The sequence below is a fragment of the Leiobunum rupestre genome, chromosome 5 (genome assembly GCF_980474605.1).
Source record: "Leiobunum rupestre chromosome 5, qqLeiRupe1.1.hap1, whole genome shotgun sequence".
Taxonomy (NCBI): Eukaryota; Metazoa; Arthropoda; class Arachnida; order Opiliones; family Sclerosomatidae; genus Leiobunum; species Leiobunum rupestre.
Genome location: NC_143388.1, coordinates 30,581,359 through 30,600,725, shown reverse-complemented (window position 1 = coordinate 30,600,725; position 19,367 = coordinate 30,581,359). Strand labels below are relative to the sequence as shown.

The window sequence follows — 19,367 nt, the reverse complement described above, 5'->3', positions numbered from 1 at the left end:
CGCTTTCCCTGCTGCTTGGTTTCGCGCTTGTTACAGCCTACTTCCAGGGGCTAGTAGGCCACACTTTGAAGCTCTCTGGCGCTTTTTAACTCATCGTGGGAAACTAGGGAAAAAGCAGGGCATAGTTCTCAACTCACCCCCTACAACCAGTAGCGGCACCAGGATTTTTGGGAAGGTAGGCCAACCATTTGGAGGCCCCACCAAAATTATAGAGGCCCCCCACCACATTTTTTTTCAAATCCGTCCACGTGGATTAGTTATTTTTTTTTGAAGCAACTGGTGAAATGTTTGGGTAAAATGGGTACGCGACGAATAAATTAGAGTTAATTATGAATTTAAACATTACAAAAAACTGGGTGTGTGTTGATCCTTTTTTGTGTACCGATAACACTTAACAAATGAGTGGTTAGTTACTTATATCTACCACTGAATTCCAGTCTATCAATTTACATTCATTCCTTCGGTACTTCGCGTGTACACCCCTTACATCAGAACTTACAACTTTACGAAAATGAATGTACGTACGTACACTAACTCGTAAGTAAAGTAAGTTTAAGAACCATTAATTTGTAAGGATAAAATTAAAGATACAATTTCGATATAGTAGCGCTCGCGAAAAATTAAAACTAAAAAATAAACTACTGTCAAAGAAAAGTGACTCGTACCTTTGAAAGGAATAAAAACAGCAGTGTCGTTAAGCGAATCACTCGCATTGAATATTGGAAAATTAATAAATAAATAAATTATTTCACGAACAAATTACAGAATTTTTTTATATTAAATAATTTGGAGGCCCAAACATTAAATTTTGGAGGCCCCTTAAGACATGGATTAAATAACCTTACAGGGATAGTTCTTTGGGGTACAATATTTGCTCCAGACGTACCCTGGTGGCCAGAATTGTCAACGACCGGAAGTCTCGATTTTACCGATACACGGGGGGGGGGGGGGGATTGCAAAGGGGGTGCAATCACGATTGATGATATTATTATTTTTGTAGGCCAAGGCCTATCTATTGAAAACTTGTTTACAGTTTGAAAGCCTATAAACAATTTAACGAAAAATTAGGTGATATACATAAATGGCTTAAAACAATATGAAAAAAAGGGAATCAAATGTATTAAAACAAACCGAAAAATATTAAATTCGCCAAAAGCCGCCGCGAGATGGCGACGTGTCAAGAAATCTTGTTCCGGATTTGTATCGGTAAAGGGGGTAAAATTGAGGGGACGGCAAAAATATCTGGCAGACTCGTTTGAAACAAACATCTTCAACTCGTAGTATAGTAAAATGTATTAAAATGTATCCCTGTCAGGTTAATTAATCCATGCTTAAGACGACTTTTGGAGGCCCCTACCAAAATTTCAAGTAGGCCTATTGCTGGCGCCGCTACTTCCTACAACTCCTTAAAAATTTTGCATAACCCATTGAAACACCCTGTCGTTGTATACGATGAATAAGTCACCTTATTTTTAATTATAATTAAAGTTAAACATTAAGAAGAACAATGTAATTAATTAAATTTGTCGCTTTAATTCCACTTCGACGAAAGTATTCTTCTGAAAGTGAATTAGAGAAACAAATTATGAATACCAGATCCTTTCGCTAACCAAACTCGAAGAATGGCGAAATAGGCCGCGACATAAGTCTCAAGAATCTGAGGAAACTGCCTTAACGACAGTGCTGCTCCTAGCGGCGGATAAGACAATCAATCCTAGGAGACGAATACCGCGTAGAATCAAAGAATTTTTGGATCGGAGAAGAGAGCCCTGAGAATTCGAAGCGATAGTTTTCCGAACGAACGCTTAAGCCCTTAATCAGCGCCATCTGAAGGCACCAAATTCCCCTATAATTTAATTCACTCGATAGCCCGTAAGTCGCGCGTCCCCCCGCCACCGGGAGGCGCTGTTTCGCAACCCCTTTCATTCCGAATGCAACAGGCCATGAAAATTCGCTTTTAGAAATAAATCAATACTTTTAAGTCATTAAAGTCTTCCGCGAAATCCCGCGTGCGCCCGAAAGCGCTTAGAAGCTGTCCATCTTCTTGTCAGCTTTTGGCAGCCAATGAGAAAGCGCTTAGGACGTCGAATTCCGCGGCCCGCCCGATATAGTTCCTTATTTACACCCCAGAGGGGGTAAAAAGCGTTAGCGGAAGAGAATCTTCTCAGACGATGAATATTATACGATATACCGGCGTCTTTTCCCCGATAGAAGGAGCCACCTGCGTTTTTACACCAAGTTCGCGAAAGCATTTGAAAAAGACGATCTAGGTTCGCCTCGAAGTGTCGGGTAACTCGGCACTCGCGAAGCAGTGATTAGGGAAATTAAATTGATTTTTTGGGCCAAGTTATACCGGTTCGCCACCACTTTAAATCTCGGGGGAAATGAGGGGGCATGCTAATTTGCATAAATATATCTGATCGCTTCATTTTGATCGTTAAATTACCGGAGAACTGTTTGCTTCAGTCTCATCACTTGAGTTTCACTTTAATTATTAAAATTTTTTTAATTGTCGGTGGGAGAAACATAACCTAGTTATCTTACGAACAAAAATTCGTACATTAACAACATATTCCATCTATATTAAAGGGGCTCCAAAGTTCGGTGGCAAAATGTGTGTAAAGTCAGTAAAGTGCGAAATTTACGGTTAACTCTGCCCACCTCTGCCAAGGCCGAGTGAGGGGTTGGGGGGAATGAAAAGCATGCTCAATTTTCTTTTTTTGCCACCGAACTTTGGAGCCCCTTTAACTCCATTGTAATCCACCTACAACATAAATCTTAGAACATTTGGTAACACACTAACACTAGCATCTTTCAATGAAAATCAGCATCCGTATAGAGTACTTTCAATTCAAAACTCACGACAGGGCCGTCTTAAGGCGTGGGCTAAATGGGCTACAGCCCAGGGCCCCTAGCCAGTTTTGGGGCCCGGAAAGGCCGGCCATACAACCTCTACTCTAGGGATAAGGTTTTAGTTGGTTAAATATTATTTATGCTCATTTAATATTACGTATCTTTTAGTTACGTCTAAAGTAATTTGACTCATCGCCACATCGCGTATCATACGGTACCTACAATATCTAAAACCTAACAGCGAGTCACTGTCAGTAAAAATCTTATTTTCATTAGCCTTATGTTATACTTTTGAAATTAAAAGTTTTGGTTTGATTATTGTGTAGTTGAATTTAGACAACGGACAAAGAAAGGTTGACCGTTGGCGATCGCAAAGGTCTTAAGAAATAATTTAGCCCAGGGCCCCAAAAGGTCTTAAGACGGGCCTGCTCACGACGTCACCAATGTTATTTGCCTATTGATAAAAAACGGTAACCGTCATGGCAGCCACTATTTACACTACCGCTGTGACGTTACAAGTTTTCAAAATCGTAGCAGACTGGTGTCTAAGGCTCTAGCCGACACCATATCGTGGGACTCTCAAAAAAAAATCATACCACGGCCAACTTTGATCACGCGCTTTTCGCGCTACTACGGCCAACACATTCGTCGAAATTCCGCGAGCAAGGATTTTCCCCCTATAAACTGTACTTTAATGTGTAGGAGTTCAGCGCCACGCTCGGTGGTTATATTGTCCCCAATGTAAAAACTATACTAAAAATAATAATCCCCTAGGGGCGCTGACGTCATACACATCTTTTGCTCATAGGTTAACACAGGAACGTCAACAAATGAGATGGCCGCTGTAGCGCGAGAAATCAAAGTTGGCCGTGATTGAACGGAGCCGTAAAGTAGTCTGGACAAAGAACTTAGAGAAGCGACGTGAAGTGCATTATTTAGTTAAAATTTAGCGACAGAGAGCGCATTGAAATCTGTCTCGAGTTTCCGAGAATAACTTCAGTTCGGAATGAAACATTCATCTATATACATTTCGACTGTTCGAGAAACGGGAAACTTGGAGCTCAAATTTCCAAGTCGCTGCGGATGACAAGTTATAAAGGTTTCGACGACTTTCCCGTGACGCTAATTAGCAGCAACCGATTCTTCCTAAATTTGACACTATGCGCTGTATAGATGACACTCGAATTAATTAATAAGGTTTTTGAGAAGTACTAAAAAGATAAGTGTCATTGAAATGCAATTTCAGTTCAGAATTTTGATGATTCACTTATGGTTCATTCCTTTGGTAAAGCGATTTTGTAACACATTTTCATCTACATTAAAAAATAAAATTTCCGAATCTCTAGCCAAAAATATTGTGTAGTTTTCAAATACGATGTTCTAACCATTGGCAGGCAAGGTATACACTACGATCCACCTTAAAATTTAAAAAAAATTTAAAATAAATAAGTAAGCGAAAACATTTAAAATTCTTTAAAATTCTACAGAAATTGATTACAGCGAATAAATTGTAATTTATCAAATCGACCTTTTTTTGCTAGATTTAGACCAAACAATTTGGGGGACCCAGAGATTTTTGGCCTAAATATATCTGGTTATAACGAGTACGGTCGTTATTATAGGAGGAGATAAAAAATCTAAACCTGAAATAAATTTCAAGAAATATAAAAACTTACAAATAGCTCGTACCAATTGGTCTTTGAGCAAACTTGAAGACGCGAATCTCGGACCAAATAGATCTTAGAGTGAAAAACTAAATAAAATAATTTTATCCATTTTCACTATGGACTATTGTACTTATTCGCGTTTTCTATCAGGTGCTGCCTTTATTATATCCACGGGCATGTTTTCATAACGAGATTCTAAAGATATCAAACTGGAAATGAATCTAGGTGTAGTGTGATCAAGGGGTAAGGCTTAAGTGATTATCGAATTCGCCTGCCTGATGGGCAGTTGAATAACGTTCTACCTGACCACAACAGCTAAATGAAATTATGGTTTCTTAGATAAACTTGTGTGTGGAATTCAGGGCAAATGACCAAATTATTATAAAGTATCGTTTCCATTTTAATAACACCATAAGTAACGTAATAACATTAAGTATGTCAATTCCAAAAAATTATTACCGATCTTATTTTCATAGCCTTTGCGCAATCTAGATGTAGTTCTCAGCACAGAGCCCCCTAGTGTCTAAATATGCACAAAGCAAAATATATTACTACCAAGGACGAAAACACGCAACTCGCGTCGAGTGTAAATTCAAGTCAGAGCTTGGTTGAAATATCCGTGCTCAGGAAATTACAACTAAAATAATAGGAAGGGGCATACCTATTTCGTTATTCTTTACTTATGATAATGCTGATTAATGCATTAATTGGAAATAAATACTTGTTTTGGGAGAACATTAGGAACAATGTGAGGTCCTAAAGTGAAATATAGAAATATATTAACTTCACCAGAAAGGTCACGAACTATATTTTCTTCTGATACAGAAAAATATTGGCATATATAGTTTCTGTCTCCATTTTTCAGATGATTTATTGAATATAATCATTTCATTTGGCTCATAACAGGTACTTTCGACTGTAGAAACGGATAGATGGATAAATTAAGCCATTTTCGAGATACAGTATATTAAAGTTAACGTATTGCCATCGACCCCTGCTTTGACCACTAACCTATCTCTCAGACGTGGTTTAGCGCCATCGCGTGTCACCAGTAGTAATTGTAGGTTTCGATTTCAGAACTATCTCCTGCTATCGCAGATAGACCTACCACCACCCTAAAATAATAATAATCAGCTAGGCTAATACCCAAGGCACCACCATAAGCCCAAGTCATATAGTGACTTATTTCCGTTAATTCAGGTGACACTATAATGATACCTATACGACGGTAGAATATTCCAAAACGAATCGATCTTTTAGAAGCAATGTTTACTCTTCCACCCAGAATTAGATATTTATTTAGTACTCTTTTGTATATTTAAAAAATTTACAGTAAAAATTCATAAATAAGTTCAAAATTTAAAAATACAGTTAAATTATGATTACTGAGTCGATGTCATACAGTTGTTTTGTGTCGTAACCAGATGCAAATTAAATATACTGTCTACCAAGAAATTACCAGATGATACATTGTTTCCACATTTTTACACCAAATTTTGTTAAATAAGAAAAAATATAAAATTGGAAAACGAATTTTCTGAAATTTAAAAACTAATTTTTTATTAATAAGAAAAATATTTAGTTATTAAATTTGAAAACGCATTATTTAATTTGAAAACGAATGATTAATTTTGAAAACGAATGATGAAATTGGAAAACGAATGATGAAATTGGAAAACGAATGATTAATTTTGAAAACGAATGATTAATTTTGAAAACGAATGATTAATTTTGAATACGAATGATTAATTTTGAATACGAATGAGGAAATTTGAATACGAAGAAAACCAATGATTAAATTTGAAAACGAATGATTATAAATTTGGAACCGAATGATTAAATTTGGAACCGAATGATTAAATTTGGAACCGAATGATTCAATTTGGAACCGAATGATGAAATTTGGAACCGAATGATGAAATTTGGAACCGAATGATGAAATTTGGAACCGAATGATGAAATTTGAAAACGCATGATTAAATTTGAAAACCAATGATTAAATTTGAAAACCAATGATTAATTTTGAAAACGAATGATGAAATTTGAAAACGAATGATGAATTTGAAAACAAATTATTAAATTTGGAAACGAATGATTAAATTTGAAAACGAATTATTAAATTTGGAAACGAATGATGAATTTGAAAACGAACTATTAAATTTCTTAAATATGAAAAGTAGTTCTGTGATATGCAAATCAAACTGGCTTGTTTTCGAGAGGAGAGATAGCGAGAACCAGTTTTCCGAGATATGGGGCATGCCGAGAACATTGACCTTCAAACATTCCGGTTGTGACGGGAAAATCTTGGCGGGATGTTACATTGCCCCACTCCGTCGTGGAGTTCCCGTTGAGAAAGTGTATCGGAAATTAAGCACTGCGGTCCTCGATTCGCGATGGAACTAAACGAAGTGTCCCAAACAGGAAAAAGCACATTTTTGGACCAAATGAGCAAGTAAAGTATAAATTTAATTTAATCTATTAAAAATTACTTGTCTTTTCCTTATATTTAGCCTCGTTACGAATGAATAATTGCATGGAAAGTTAAAACATGTTTTGGTATTTACTTTTTATAATTGCTTATTTTAATTTATTTTATATATATCGTTTATTTATTTTATATATATCGTTTATTTATTTTATATATAATGTTTATTTATTTTATATCTTTTATATATTTTAGTTTATATAGTTCAGTTGATATAGTTTACTTTATTGAGTTTATTGAAAAAGAAACAATAATTAAATAAAATTAATGAAAATTAAAACAATAAAGTTAATGAAAATTAAAACAATAAAATTAATGAAAATTAAAACAATAAAATTCATGAAAATAAAAACTTAAATTAAGGAGTATTAAAACAATAAAATTAATGAAATTAAAACGATAAAATTAATGAAATTAAAACGATAAAATTAATGAAATTAAAACGATAAAATTAATGAAATTAAAACAATAAAATTAATGAAATTAAAACAATAAAATTAATGAAATTAAAACTTAAATTAATGAAAATTATAACAATAAAATTAATGAAAATTAAAACTATAAAATTAATGAAAATTAAAACTATAAAATTAATGAAAATTAAAACTATAAAATTAATGAAAATTAAAACTATAAAATTAATGAAAATTAAAACAAGAATTTAATACAATTAGGGAAAGTTAAAACAATAATTTAATACAATTAAGGAAAGTTAAAACAAGAATTTAATACAATTAAGGAAAATTAAAACAAGAATTTAATACAATTAAGAAAAATTAAAAGAAGAATTTAATACAATTAAGGAAAATTAAAACATGAATTTAATACAATTAAGGAAATTTAAAACTATAAATAAATCAATTTAATTTTGAGGAAACGAAATGGAGCTTGGAGAAATTGTATTTGTCACGGAGCACAAAATTCGATAACAGTGAAGTGCTTTGTAATTATTAATTACTCGAAAACTAAAGCTTTTGACGTGACGTATAGACTTTGTAACAAGAGGCTTAATTAATTTGAATTGATTCTTTAATAATTATTTGATAAATGGATAAGTTAAGACGATAATTTTGTACGTCCTATATTCTAGATAACTTATCTAGAATATAAGACGTACAAAATTATCTTAAAATCAAATGTACGTATTGAAAAATACTATCAATTCTAAAATAATTTGGAGTCTGTTTTGAAAAGCTTGAAGATTGGGATGGCATCAAACGAAGAGCAACAACCCGCAAATAACTTTCGTCTCAAGTACCGGGAATGGAATTTTCACGCCGTGGCCACTGTCGAAAACATATTAGCTTACAAATCAATACAAGAAGTGAAATTGTGTACGCCACCGTTCACTTCTAGTCCCAGAGGAAGCGGAATTTATTGGGTGCTCGTTATCGGTCCTAGCAATCACCGAAAGGAAATAACAATTTCTTTGCGTCTTAAATACATCCCCGGCGAAGAAGATCACGTATTTGCGAATTGGCAGTTGTCGATCATTGCTGAAAATGGACTTGGGAAAAAGACGAAGTCGGGTGGCAACGAAATTAAATTACGTAATTACCACGACTGTATCATGTTAAATTTGTCTGACCAGACATTGGTCGATAATAACTTACTGTCGTCGGGTCACCTCACCGTAGAATGTAAAATTGAAACATCATATCCACTGAAAACGCAACGAGTGAACAGCGATTACGGGCTGGAGTCAGCGAGGAACCCGAGCGCGGGGAATATTTTAAAGACGTTGTACGACGGACAACTGTGCCACGACGTTGTCTTGAAAACTGAACAGAAAGAATTCAAGTGTCATAAGAACGTCTTGTCCGCCACGTCGCCTTTCTTCAAAGCTTTGTTCGCTCACGACACCAAAGAGAACCAGAGCAACGAAGTCGATTTGACGGAAACCATGAACGAACTGGAAATGAAGGGCTTTGTCGATTTCATCTACTTGGGCGCCGTTGGAAACTTGGGAGAAACTTGCTTCAAATTATACGAAGTCGCTGAGATGTACGGTGGCTTAGATGACTTGAAGGAATTGTGCATCAACGAAATGTTGGCCAAAATCACAAGCGACAACGCCGTCGAGATACTCAACTACGCGGAGAAGTACGGGATTGTGACTGTGAAGAAAGCAGCGGCCAAATGTATCTACCAAGGTTGAGAAGTTGACATACTTGGTTTTCACAGCGAAAAGTTGGAATTTAAGTATCAATTCATGTTGATTTTTATTTCTTTTTTGAAATGTTTAACAATATGAAATTGAGAATCAATATAATATATTTGATTTTTTTCTAATGAAATACATTTTAAACTTATTATTATTAATTAAAATGTTTATTTTTTCCCAAGCTGCATATTTTCTTTCATTGAGTTTAATCAATTTTAGGTTACATTGGTTCATTTAACTTTTTGTTATATGTATCGCTGGTATTGATAAACTCAAAGAGTACTGATGAATGCGTTATTCTTTAGTGGGAGTTAGAAAATAAGCATACGATCTACAGCTTAAGTTTATAACGGTAAAACGTTACTTCATAGAAGTGGGGTGGCGGAGTGGTTAGCACTTTGCCACTTTCGCCTCGCAGCAAGAGGAGCCGGGTTTGATCCCAGCTTGTAGCACTGGGTGAAATCTCAGTACCACTCCGTCTCCGTTGAGTTTGCAAGTTCTCTCCCCACTGGTTAAAGGGGTTTTCCACTTTCCATAAAAACTTGTAGAGGTTAACGGTAATAGTAAGTGTAGGGAACTGTTGGCTCACATGGAATGAAAGGCTTGCTATAACCCTCCTACGCATTGTAAACAGGCACCTGATAAAGGCATTAATTGACGCTCTATAACTTAAGAGATTATTATTAAAATGCATACTTAAAAATATGTATGGTTATAGCAAGAAGTAAACAATTTTCTCCGCGGTTGGTTACGATAAAAACCGAGATAAGAACATTGTACAAAACATAAGATTAACTGTTTCTGAGAATTCTTATCAGTGGGTATTTTTAAAAGTTAAGTTTACTTCTGCGTCATAAAAATGTCGACACCGGACGTAACGCCACCCGAAAATTGCTTTCAAGTTAAAATCCGAGAATGGCCATTTACAGCAATGGTCACCATGGAGAACGCCCTTTACGTTGGTCCAAACGGTCACCCATTGCCTCTGACCGCCCCGAGCCCTTCTTTTACTTCGACTCCCAGAGGTAGCGGAATATTTTGGGTTCTATTAATTGGCACCGACGCCAAGTACCACGTTGTTTCGCTGCGCCTGGACAGCCTACCAGGAGACGACAAACACGTTTTGGCGACGTACACCTTGGACGTCATCAACAAGGAAGGTCAAAGGGTTCACAACATCACGAAGAAAGATCCGGTCACCTTTCAATTGGAACAACCGTACAATATCACGTCTTACAATTTGAGAGATTTCAACGCCGACCAAAAGAAGGAATGGGTACCGGAAGGAAATTTCACCATCATTTGCAAGATAACGGCTTACGTTTCGAAGAAAACGAGCCTGATTGAGGATTGTTATCCAGGAATGAAGAACGAATTCGCGACGGACATCCTCAAAACTTTGTACAGCGAGGAACTGTGCCACGACGTCGTTCTAACAACCGGAGACAAGAAGTTCAAGTGTCACAAGAATATCCTGTCAGCCAAGTCGCAATTCTTCAAGGCCTTGTTCACCCACGACCAGAACCAAGAAGTGGATTTGAGTGAAACCATGAACGAAGTTGAATTGCGAGACTTGTTGAATTTTGTCTACCTGGGAACAGTTGACCACTTGGACGAAACTTGCGTCAAACTGTACGAAGTGTCGGATATGTACGGTGGTTTCGAGGCGTTGCAGGATTTGTGTCAAGCCAAAATGTTGGAGAAAATATGCCCCGAGAACGCGGTGATGATGTTGAATTTTGCGGAAAAGTACCACATCACTTCTCTGAAAAGGTCGGCCGCCCAATGCATCGCCAAAAGTTCTTAAAAGGGGACTTAGCATGTTGTCTTAGAGGTGCAGTTTCAACAGACATTCTAGCATCATTAATGTTCCCCATTACCAAGTACCAGTTTTGTTGACCTTTAACCCTTTATATTACCGCACTTTCGTATTTTAAATTTGGAACAATATCGAAATATAAAAATTTAAGTGAATTTTAACCATTTAAAAAACAGAACTGACTCAATGTCGAGGCGACGAGATTTGGGCAAAGCAGGTCAAGTAAGAAGAGCCCCAAATTTGTATTTTTTTAGACCCACTAGAAAGTTTTTGGGGCCGTATTATTTCGTATAACATACATCCTAATATTTTTATTTTCTACGTTGTATGTAATCAATATCAGCAGAAATTTTGGGAATTTAAAAAATAAGTTCCTCCAAAAGTTTCCCCAAATTAAAATATTTTTAATTTTAGGAAGCACTATGTGTACCCTTTAAATTTGAATGATATCCGGGACCTACCCCCAACATCGCCAAAACCTTTTTGTAGCTTGTTTATAATTCTTTTTTCACTGGCAAGTGATGTCAGTAAGTGGCCACGGCCCGTCCTTTGTCGAGAGGAGACTGGAGACGCTACTCCTTTCTTCACAAAAGATAAGACCCATTGTATCTGTGGCGAGAAGTCCGACTTTCCGTATTTTTCTGGTCTTGATTTCCCCACGAAATGGGGGATGCCCCTGCTCGATCTAGAACGCCATCTAGTGTCAGAAATCGGTAACTTTTGGCGGAAGACGAGGTTAAACGTTGAAGACTCGCGTATCAAATTTGTAAAATCGTTTTTAATAATAAATAATTATTTTCTATTGGAAGCGATATTTCTTGATTCGTCTAATTTTCTAGTTTAACTTTTATCACCACAGCAAAAAGCTTCAAACGGCCAAAGAACACATTTGATTAAAGTGATTTACGTAATCTTGACTCATAATTTTCAGAAAAAAAACATTGCTCGTATCAGTAGAACAAAGGGGGTAAAGGTTGTTGAACTTACAACCAGCACCGTAACCAGGTTTTGATTTCAGGGGGAAGGGGGGGGGGGGCACGAAATGGAAACAAATAAAAAAAATGTACATACAACCATACGTTTCAGGGGGGGCACGGCCCGACCGCCCCCCCCCTGGTTACGGCCCTGCTTACAACACAACCGCCCCCTTACCAACGTTTTCTAGCGACGTTTTGTTTAATTTTATAGAAGTCTATAGAAAATTTAAGATTTATTTATACAATAGATATATCTATAGGAAATCTCAAGTTCTGGGCTCTCACCAAAATCTGGGGGAAAAATAGGAAAGCACGATGTCAGGGACCATTAAGTACACAATTTCCCCGATGTAATAACTATATTTTAAATATTAAATTTAAATTTGAACAAATTTTAAATCATATTGAACGTTAACTTAACAAACCCAAGAAGAATTACCTGGTTTTGGAAATGAAGTAGCGAAACGCTAGCACGTTAATTTAAATTGATTTCAAAAGAAACCGAATTTTTCGAGTTTATGGTTTTGAAAATGAGGTGAACGATTTTTTTAGTAAGATGGCGCCTGTATCAATTGGTAGAAAATTCAAATTTATCACAATATTTAGCGAATTGGCCAGAAATCTCACTTAAAATTAAAATTTGTTAAAACCGAAAATTACAAAAATGGGCAAATTCCCCACTTTCAGGGCCCCGTTCTCATAAATGTTAACAATGCCGGCGAGGGCGTGATATTTGCAATTGATTAACGTATCGTGATACCCCGGTGGTATGGTCTCTGATACTAGGTACACCGGACTATAAATTCTGACACACTGGTGTGTCTTTGTACTTTTAAAGTACCGCGAGAAATCGAACGAACTCCAACGGTGGCGGCAACGGCGGACACCATACGTGAAACTAATACACACAAATCCTCTAGGATCATGTACAGTTGTGTATTTAATTCAAGGGTGATGTCCAAATTATTAAAAAAAAGTTTTCATATTAATTATTAAATTTCAAACTAATTAAATTTGAAAACCAATTATTAAATTTGAAAACCAATTATTAAATTTGAAAACCAATTATTAAATTTGAAAACCAATTATTAAACTTAAAAACCAATTATTATACTTAAAAACCATTTATTAAATTTAAAAACCAATTATTAAATTTGAAAACCAATTATTAAATTTGAAAACCAATTATTAAATTTGAAAACCAATTATTAAATTTGAAAACCAATTATTAAATTTGAAAACCAATTATTAAATTTGAAAACCAATTATTAAATTTGAAAACCAATTATTAAATTTGAAAACCAATTATTAAATTTGAAAACCAATTATTAAATTTGAAAACCAATTATTTAACTTGAAAACCAATTATTTAACTTGAAAACCAATTATTTAACTTGAAAACCAATTATTTAACTTGAAAACCAATTATTTAACTTGAAAACTAATTATTTAACTTGAAAATCAATTAACTTGAAAACCGATTATTTAACTTTAAAACCAATTATTTAATTTGCAAACGAATTTTCTTCAAATTTAAAAATAATTTTCTTAAATTTGAAAAGTATTTTACTTAATTTTCTTAAATAAGAATTAAAGCAAAATGTTACGTTAATATTTTAATGTTATTTAGTTAGTTTTAACGTAATTATAATTCTTTAATGAGGGAACTATTTACAACGTTTATTGAGCAACAGCTGAAAATTGCAACAAAGCCTCGTGTTACTATGGTATCACATCTTTAAAATAATTCTGAATAAATAAAATATTAAAAGCTGAAAATATGATAAAACGAATAAATACTGGGAATTTAAAAGGAATAAACTTAACTCATTTTATGTATTTTCCTGGAAACAGGTTTGTATGTTAGTTCTTTAACTTTTTCAAATCATGCTGAAAAAGTACGAGTAATTTTATCTATTTTGGATGCTTTTACTTTTTTATAAAGATTATAAGGTCAATCATTTTCGTCATTGGAAACTAATAGTACAGGGGAAATCACCAGTTTGGGTAAAACATGAGACTTAATTTGGGAGTACATTCCTCCAGAATGCTGGAAAATCATGTTCCACAATTGTAATGATTGTCGAGACAACAATTACAAATGGTTGAATGGTTTGATGAATGTTTCCTCTGTCTAAATCCTTGATTAAGTCAAGAAGAGGAGAGCTACGGCATGGTTGTGAAATGTTCTCTATCCTTTTCCTCCAGTTGTTTTAAAATATATCCAGCCATGTAAGCCAAAATTGCTAATTTCAAGCTAGAGCGTTGGTTTTCTTTTATAATTGTGTAAATAAAAAAATTGCTTTGTGTCAACAAGAAATTTAAATTGTGTAAATAAAAAAATTGCTTTGTGTCAACAAGAAATTTAAATTGTGTAAATAAAAAAATTGCTTTGTGTCAACAAGAAATTTAAATTGTGTAAATAAAAAAATTGCTTTGTGTCAACAAGAAATTTAAATTGTGTAAATAAAAAAATTGCTTTGTGTCAACAAGAAATTTAAATTGTGTAAATAAAAAAATTGCTTTGTGTCAACAAGAAATTTAAATTGTGTAAATAAAAAAATTGCTTTGTGTCAACAAGAAATTTAAATTGTGTAAATAAAAAAAAAGTGTCAACAAGTAATTTACAAATGTGTCAATAAAATAATTGTGCAACAAGAAATTTACAAATTAGTTTTGTGTCAAAAAAGAATTTACTCATTTGTTCCGAGTATCAATAAGAAATGGTTTTGTGTATCAACAAGAAATTTACAATTTTGTGTAAATAAAAAAATGTGTCAACAAGAAATTTACAAATTAGTTTTGTGTGCCAACAAGAAATTTACTAATTTAAATTAGTTCTGAGTGTTAACAAGAAATTAAAAAATTTGTGTCAGTAAAATAATTTTGTGTCAACAAGAAATTTACAAATAAAATTTTAAATTTGAAGTTTTTTCAGATTTAGAAGCAATCATCGAATAATTATGGGTGCCTCATTTAGTATTTAACAAGGAAAAAAATAAGGCACAATCCAACATTCCAGTAAACAGTTCTGGATATACGTCAGAAAACATAAATCATTTGAAATTCAAAATCACATCACTCACTGACATGTTGAACGTTATGTTCAACAGCTGGGTAATAAGGGGAATAAAGAGAGCTATAGTAATCGAAGTTTAGTACATTAGAAGTTATTCAGAATTCTAATGTTTGTACAGATTGTATGATTAATATATCTGCATAACTTGATGTTGTATGGGGTATATCATTTATGAATAAATCCAATAAAACAAAAAGTAGCACCCCCAGGTAAAACCATAGACATTAGAATTGACACTAAAAGTGCTTTGGAATTTAGATAGTAGGTGTTGATGGGGGACCGAGTCAAATGCTTTTTCAATGTCAAGGTAAATCACATCAAGGTAGATCGATTTGCCATGTTAGAATGTACGAAGAAATGGGGTAATAGATCGGTGTGAGCTAGCAATGCAGATCTGAAGCACTATCCTAAAACTTTAGAAAAGAAGAGTAGATCAGAAATTAATAGGAATACATTTGACGAAACTTGTACCTTCTCAGGCGTAAGGTCCCACCAAACCTAGGATGTGTACACCACATTACCGCACATACTACTTTTCGTAGCCATGTAAAATGTTATGACTACACAGCAGAGGAATATGTACTACATAATAAATAATTGCACTTACGAATTAAAAAAGAAAACGTAGGGGCAGAATAGTCGCGGTCGTGCGGTGAACACCATTCTGGCCTGTTTTTATTTTATCTGTTATTCCAGGGAAAATTACTGATTTGCCTCTATATTCTATAAAAACTAAATTAGCCTAAGCCTTCAATCTCGTTGGCCCGAAAAACAGGTTAAAATAGTGGTAACTCACCAATGTGAGTCACACCACGGCCATCTCGAGATCTGATTCGCGCTCATAGCGGCCCAGGCAAAGATTTCCTCTCCTATGTATTTCCGCGAATACCTTCTTTTAACACTAGGAGCGCTGTCTGAGCCCCCCCTTAAATGTAAAAAATTAGCGGGATATTTAATAGTTTTCTATGGCGGTAAATTCAACTAGTTAATCCTTTTTGCATTGTTTTTCAAAAACTTCTGGAAAGTTTGGGATATACATCTTATGATTTGATCTTTATCTAATAAGTTTTCATTTAAAACATTTATTTAATTAAAGTAATATGCTTATATTGAGTTTTATTAGTTAATTGCTAAGCCTAACCAAAGTTTCCTTTGTTTTCCACAATTTTCAAAACCAGTATTCGCATTTTTTATCAGAATTTTAAATAAATAACCACAATATTATTCATATTATTTAATAAATACCTTTATTATTCTTTAAATTAAGTTCACATTTCTCAAACTTAAGTTTTAAAATATTGCCTATTTTTAATTTGCAAAAATGCCCACCACAAAAATTTTTTGTGTTCCATTCTGTGAATCTAAGAAGAATATCAATGTATAATTTCATCAGTTTCCATTTGATGAAAGTTTATGCAAATTATGGACTAAGAACATATCTAGAAAAGATTTTGGGGTCAATGAAGCTTACGCATCACGCAAGATTTGTTTGTAGTGGGACATTTTAAGGAAAGTGATTACTATCAAGGTCTAAAGATCCGCAAATTAAAGAAAATATTGACAAAGGAAACATATGAATCTATAATATCTATTAGAATAACTTCATTGTCTACAATATCTTGCGTGTCATACCTCCTTAAATCTGGTTTCCAGTTTGTCTTGACAAGATATTTAACGAGCGATGCTATTGAAATGTTTTTCAGCATTCTCAGGAATATGGCTGGAGGGAATGACATGCTTGATGCAAGAGAAACTATATTCAGTTTGGAATCCTACCTTAAGAGAGGCACTATATCATTAACAAAACCTAAAACATCTAACGTTCCCCAAGACAGCTTCACAGATCTATCAGCCATGATTGATACTAGACTCGATGGATTTTCAACTATTTTTAACGGCAATGAAGTTACGTTACCATCTGAAGTTATGAGTACCCAGATACACCTTACGGCTAGCAAGTATCGCATACTTGGCTGGTTATGTAGTACAAATCCTAGAGGAAAAACATTTTTGCGAATTGTGCCTTGAAAATGTATCACAGCCTAATTCTGACTCACCATTAGTTGGATTGATAAAATTGTCCGACAGAGGAAACCTTAGGTATCCGCAGCAAAGCTTTATCATGTTAATGGCTATAGTAACAACATTTATAGAGAGAGCTGTACCCTATCTCCGGGATTCACCTGCCATTTTAAAAAAACATTGAAATCCACTTGTGGCCAAAAATTGCTCTATGCCCTTACATCCAATGTGATTTGAATAATAATCACCGAATGAAATTGCCGATTTAATTTGTTGAAAGGTTGTACTTCCAATTATCACAAATATTACCAAAACTCTGTCCGCAAAATTTGAGAAAGTGAAAGAACTTGTGCATAAGCCTCTTTCTTGAAAAGTACTCAAGTTGTAAATTTTAGTTTTCTAAATTTTTAGTTGTGTATCATTCAGTGGGAAATTCACATTGGTTTATTATATTTATCAGATTTAAATACCTTCCAAGTTTCCATAACTATTTTCATTCATAGTGATCTTCCAAGTGTCAGTTAGTTAATTAAAATTCATTTATTTCACTACTTTAATTAAAATAAATTTTTAAACATTAATACAAAACAAAGGCCTCTGGAAGTTGCTACATAGCAAAAATACAGCTGTAAGGAGAACTACGTGTTTATGTTTACATTTAAATACAGAAAACGTCGACGGCGACTTCTGGCTCCAGAATGACCAAATTTTAATAACGTTTTTCAAAACTTTACTTTGCGTTAAAAAATCTCAAGAGGTGTTTAACTTTTTTATTATTAATTAACTTAAATATTACTAAAAAAATATTTTACAAAAAATTACACATTACGCGATAATAATTGAAATTCCAAAGTTCCGCGCAGTTCCTCTCATTCGATAACATGGCTGCGAATTTTCTCAAGGGGGGGATAGACTAGCGCCTGAAAACGATGTGAGAAGTTTTTGAACTAATTTCCCATACGCGATTTTCGTACGATCGCCTGGGCCGCTATGAGCGCGAAGCAGATATCGAGACGGCCGTGGTCACACAATAACACACTATTTTCATAAGATTTGAAAAACAGGACAAAATATGGTCAGCCGCATGATATTATATTCTGGCGTGTTTTTCTGGTTAAAATAGCACTTCATGGCGCGCTAATTTAAACCATTTTTCGGGCTAAAATAGTCACTGGCTAATTTATCCCGAAAAAAAGACCGAAATAGACGCTGCGTAAATAATTTTTCTGATGTCATAGTTTTATAAACTTGCTATACAATGAATTTTTTCCCACACTATGCTTTCTTTCAAAAATCATAGGTACATATTTCAAGCACATAATAATTGGGATCGCCATCGCGGTGCAGAGAGGCAATGCGGCCTCAGTACTAAACACTTTCCCTCCGGGCGCCTCCCTAGGTGATTGTTTGTACTCCCAGCCCTAAGTGTTCGTGTGGGTGTTTTTTTTATTATTATTATTTTTGTACCGTATAATTTAAAGTATTAAAGTTATTCAATATTTAAAAAAAAATAATAATAAGCAGGATAAGGAGATGAGTACTTTTGTCATAACATAACTATACTGCTTAGACTAATTGCATATGTTACATTAATTGCTCATAAGTGTGCCTCTGTTTAACATCTCGGTATTAAAAATTTAAATGAGACCTTGTTTCACAGCCACCGAAGAAAATACGGACTAACATGGCGTAAAACTGGTTTTAACTTCCTTCCCTCCCCGCCAGAAAAAGTTTTGATGACGATAAAACCATCATCGACTGAGAAGAACGTCAATTACGTCATATCCTTGCAACAAGGGGTACGTTCAGCAGAGCTCATCGGACTCACCGATTACTAATCGGTGACATCGGTTTCCGGTTTTGACGTCACGATAGTCATCGGTTACTCACCGAAGTCATCGGCTGGAAGAGTCGGTTTTTCCGATGACTATAAAAACTACGGCATTTTAAAAAACACCGATGACTGAATAACAGCGTTCAGCAACTTACGACGTCATTATGACGAAAAAGCTCATCAGTGGAAAATATCAAATCCATCGGATTTTTTTCCGTTGACTGCTGCTGAACGTAACCCCTGCAGCCTGCAGGTCTCATTCTTTCTGGCACACTGATGATTAATTATGTTACATATGCTAATTGTAATAGACGCTTCGGTAAATCATCCTCCCAGGAAATCGCCGCGAAGTAAATTTCCGAGAACCAGGAGCTGCAAGTCACGGTTTATATAGTGCTGGTCAAAATAAGAAGAGCACCCAAAGTAACCCCGCCTAAATAAATTATAATTTTCAAAGGATCCTTTTG

General features: G+C 34.6%; 3 protein-coding genes across 4 annotated transcripts in view; 2 read left to right on the top strand and 1 right to left on the bottom strand.

Annotated features, from left to right (window-relative positions):
- Positions 1-19,367, bottom strand: part of LOC149944116 (tubulin polymerization-promoting protein homolog) — a 282,994-nt gene that overhangs the window by 108,689 nt on the left and 154,938 nt on the right. The window lies entirely within an intron of this gene.
- Positions 6,862-9,350, top strand: LOC149944119 (speckle-type POZ protein-like). 2 transcript variants are annotated; one of them, XM_090175338.1, is made up of 3 exons: positions 6,882-6,972; positions 7,031-7,076; positions 8,200-9,350. In XM_090175338.1, the coding sequence occupies exons 2-3, from the start codon at positions 7,069-7,071 to the stop codon at positions 9,161-9,163; spliced, it is 972 nt and encodes a 323-aa protein (XP_090031464.1). In that variant the 5' UTR covers positions 6,882-6,972; positions 7,031-7,068; the 3' UTR covers positions 9,164-9,350. The 2 variants fall into 2 exon arrangements, with proteins under 2 accessions (XP_090031463.1, XP_090031464.1); XM_090175337.1 differs by lacking the exon at positions 7,031-7,076 and having other exon boundaries at positions 6,862-6,972.
- Positions 10,029-10,976, top strand: LOC149944118 (TD and POZ domain-containing protein 5-like). The gene has a single exon (XM_090176288.1). It carries the CDS (start codon positions 10,029-10,031, stop codon positions 10,974-10,976), a length of 948 nt encoding a protein of 315 aa, XP_090032414.1.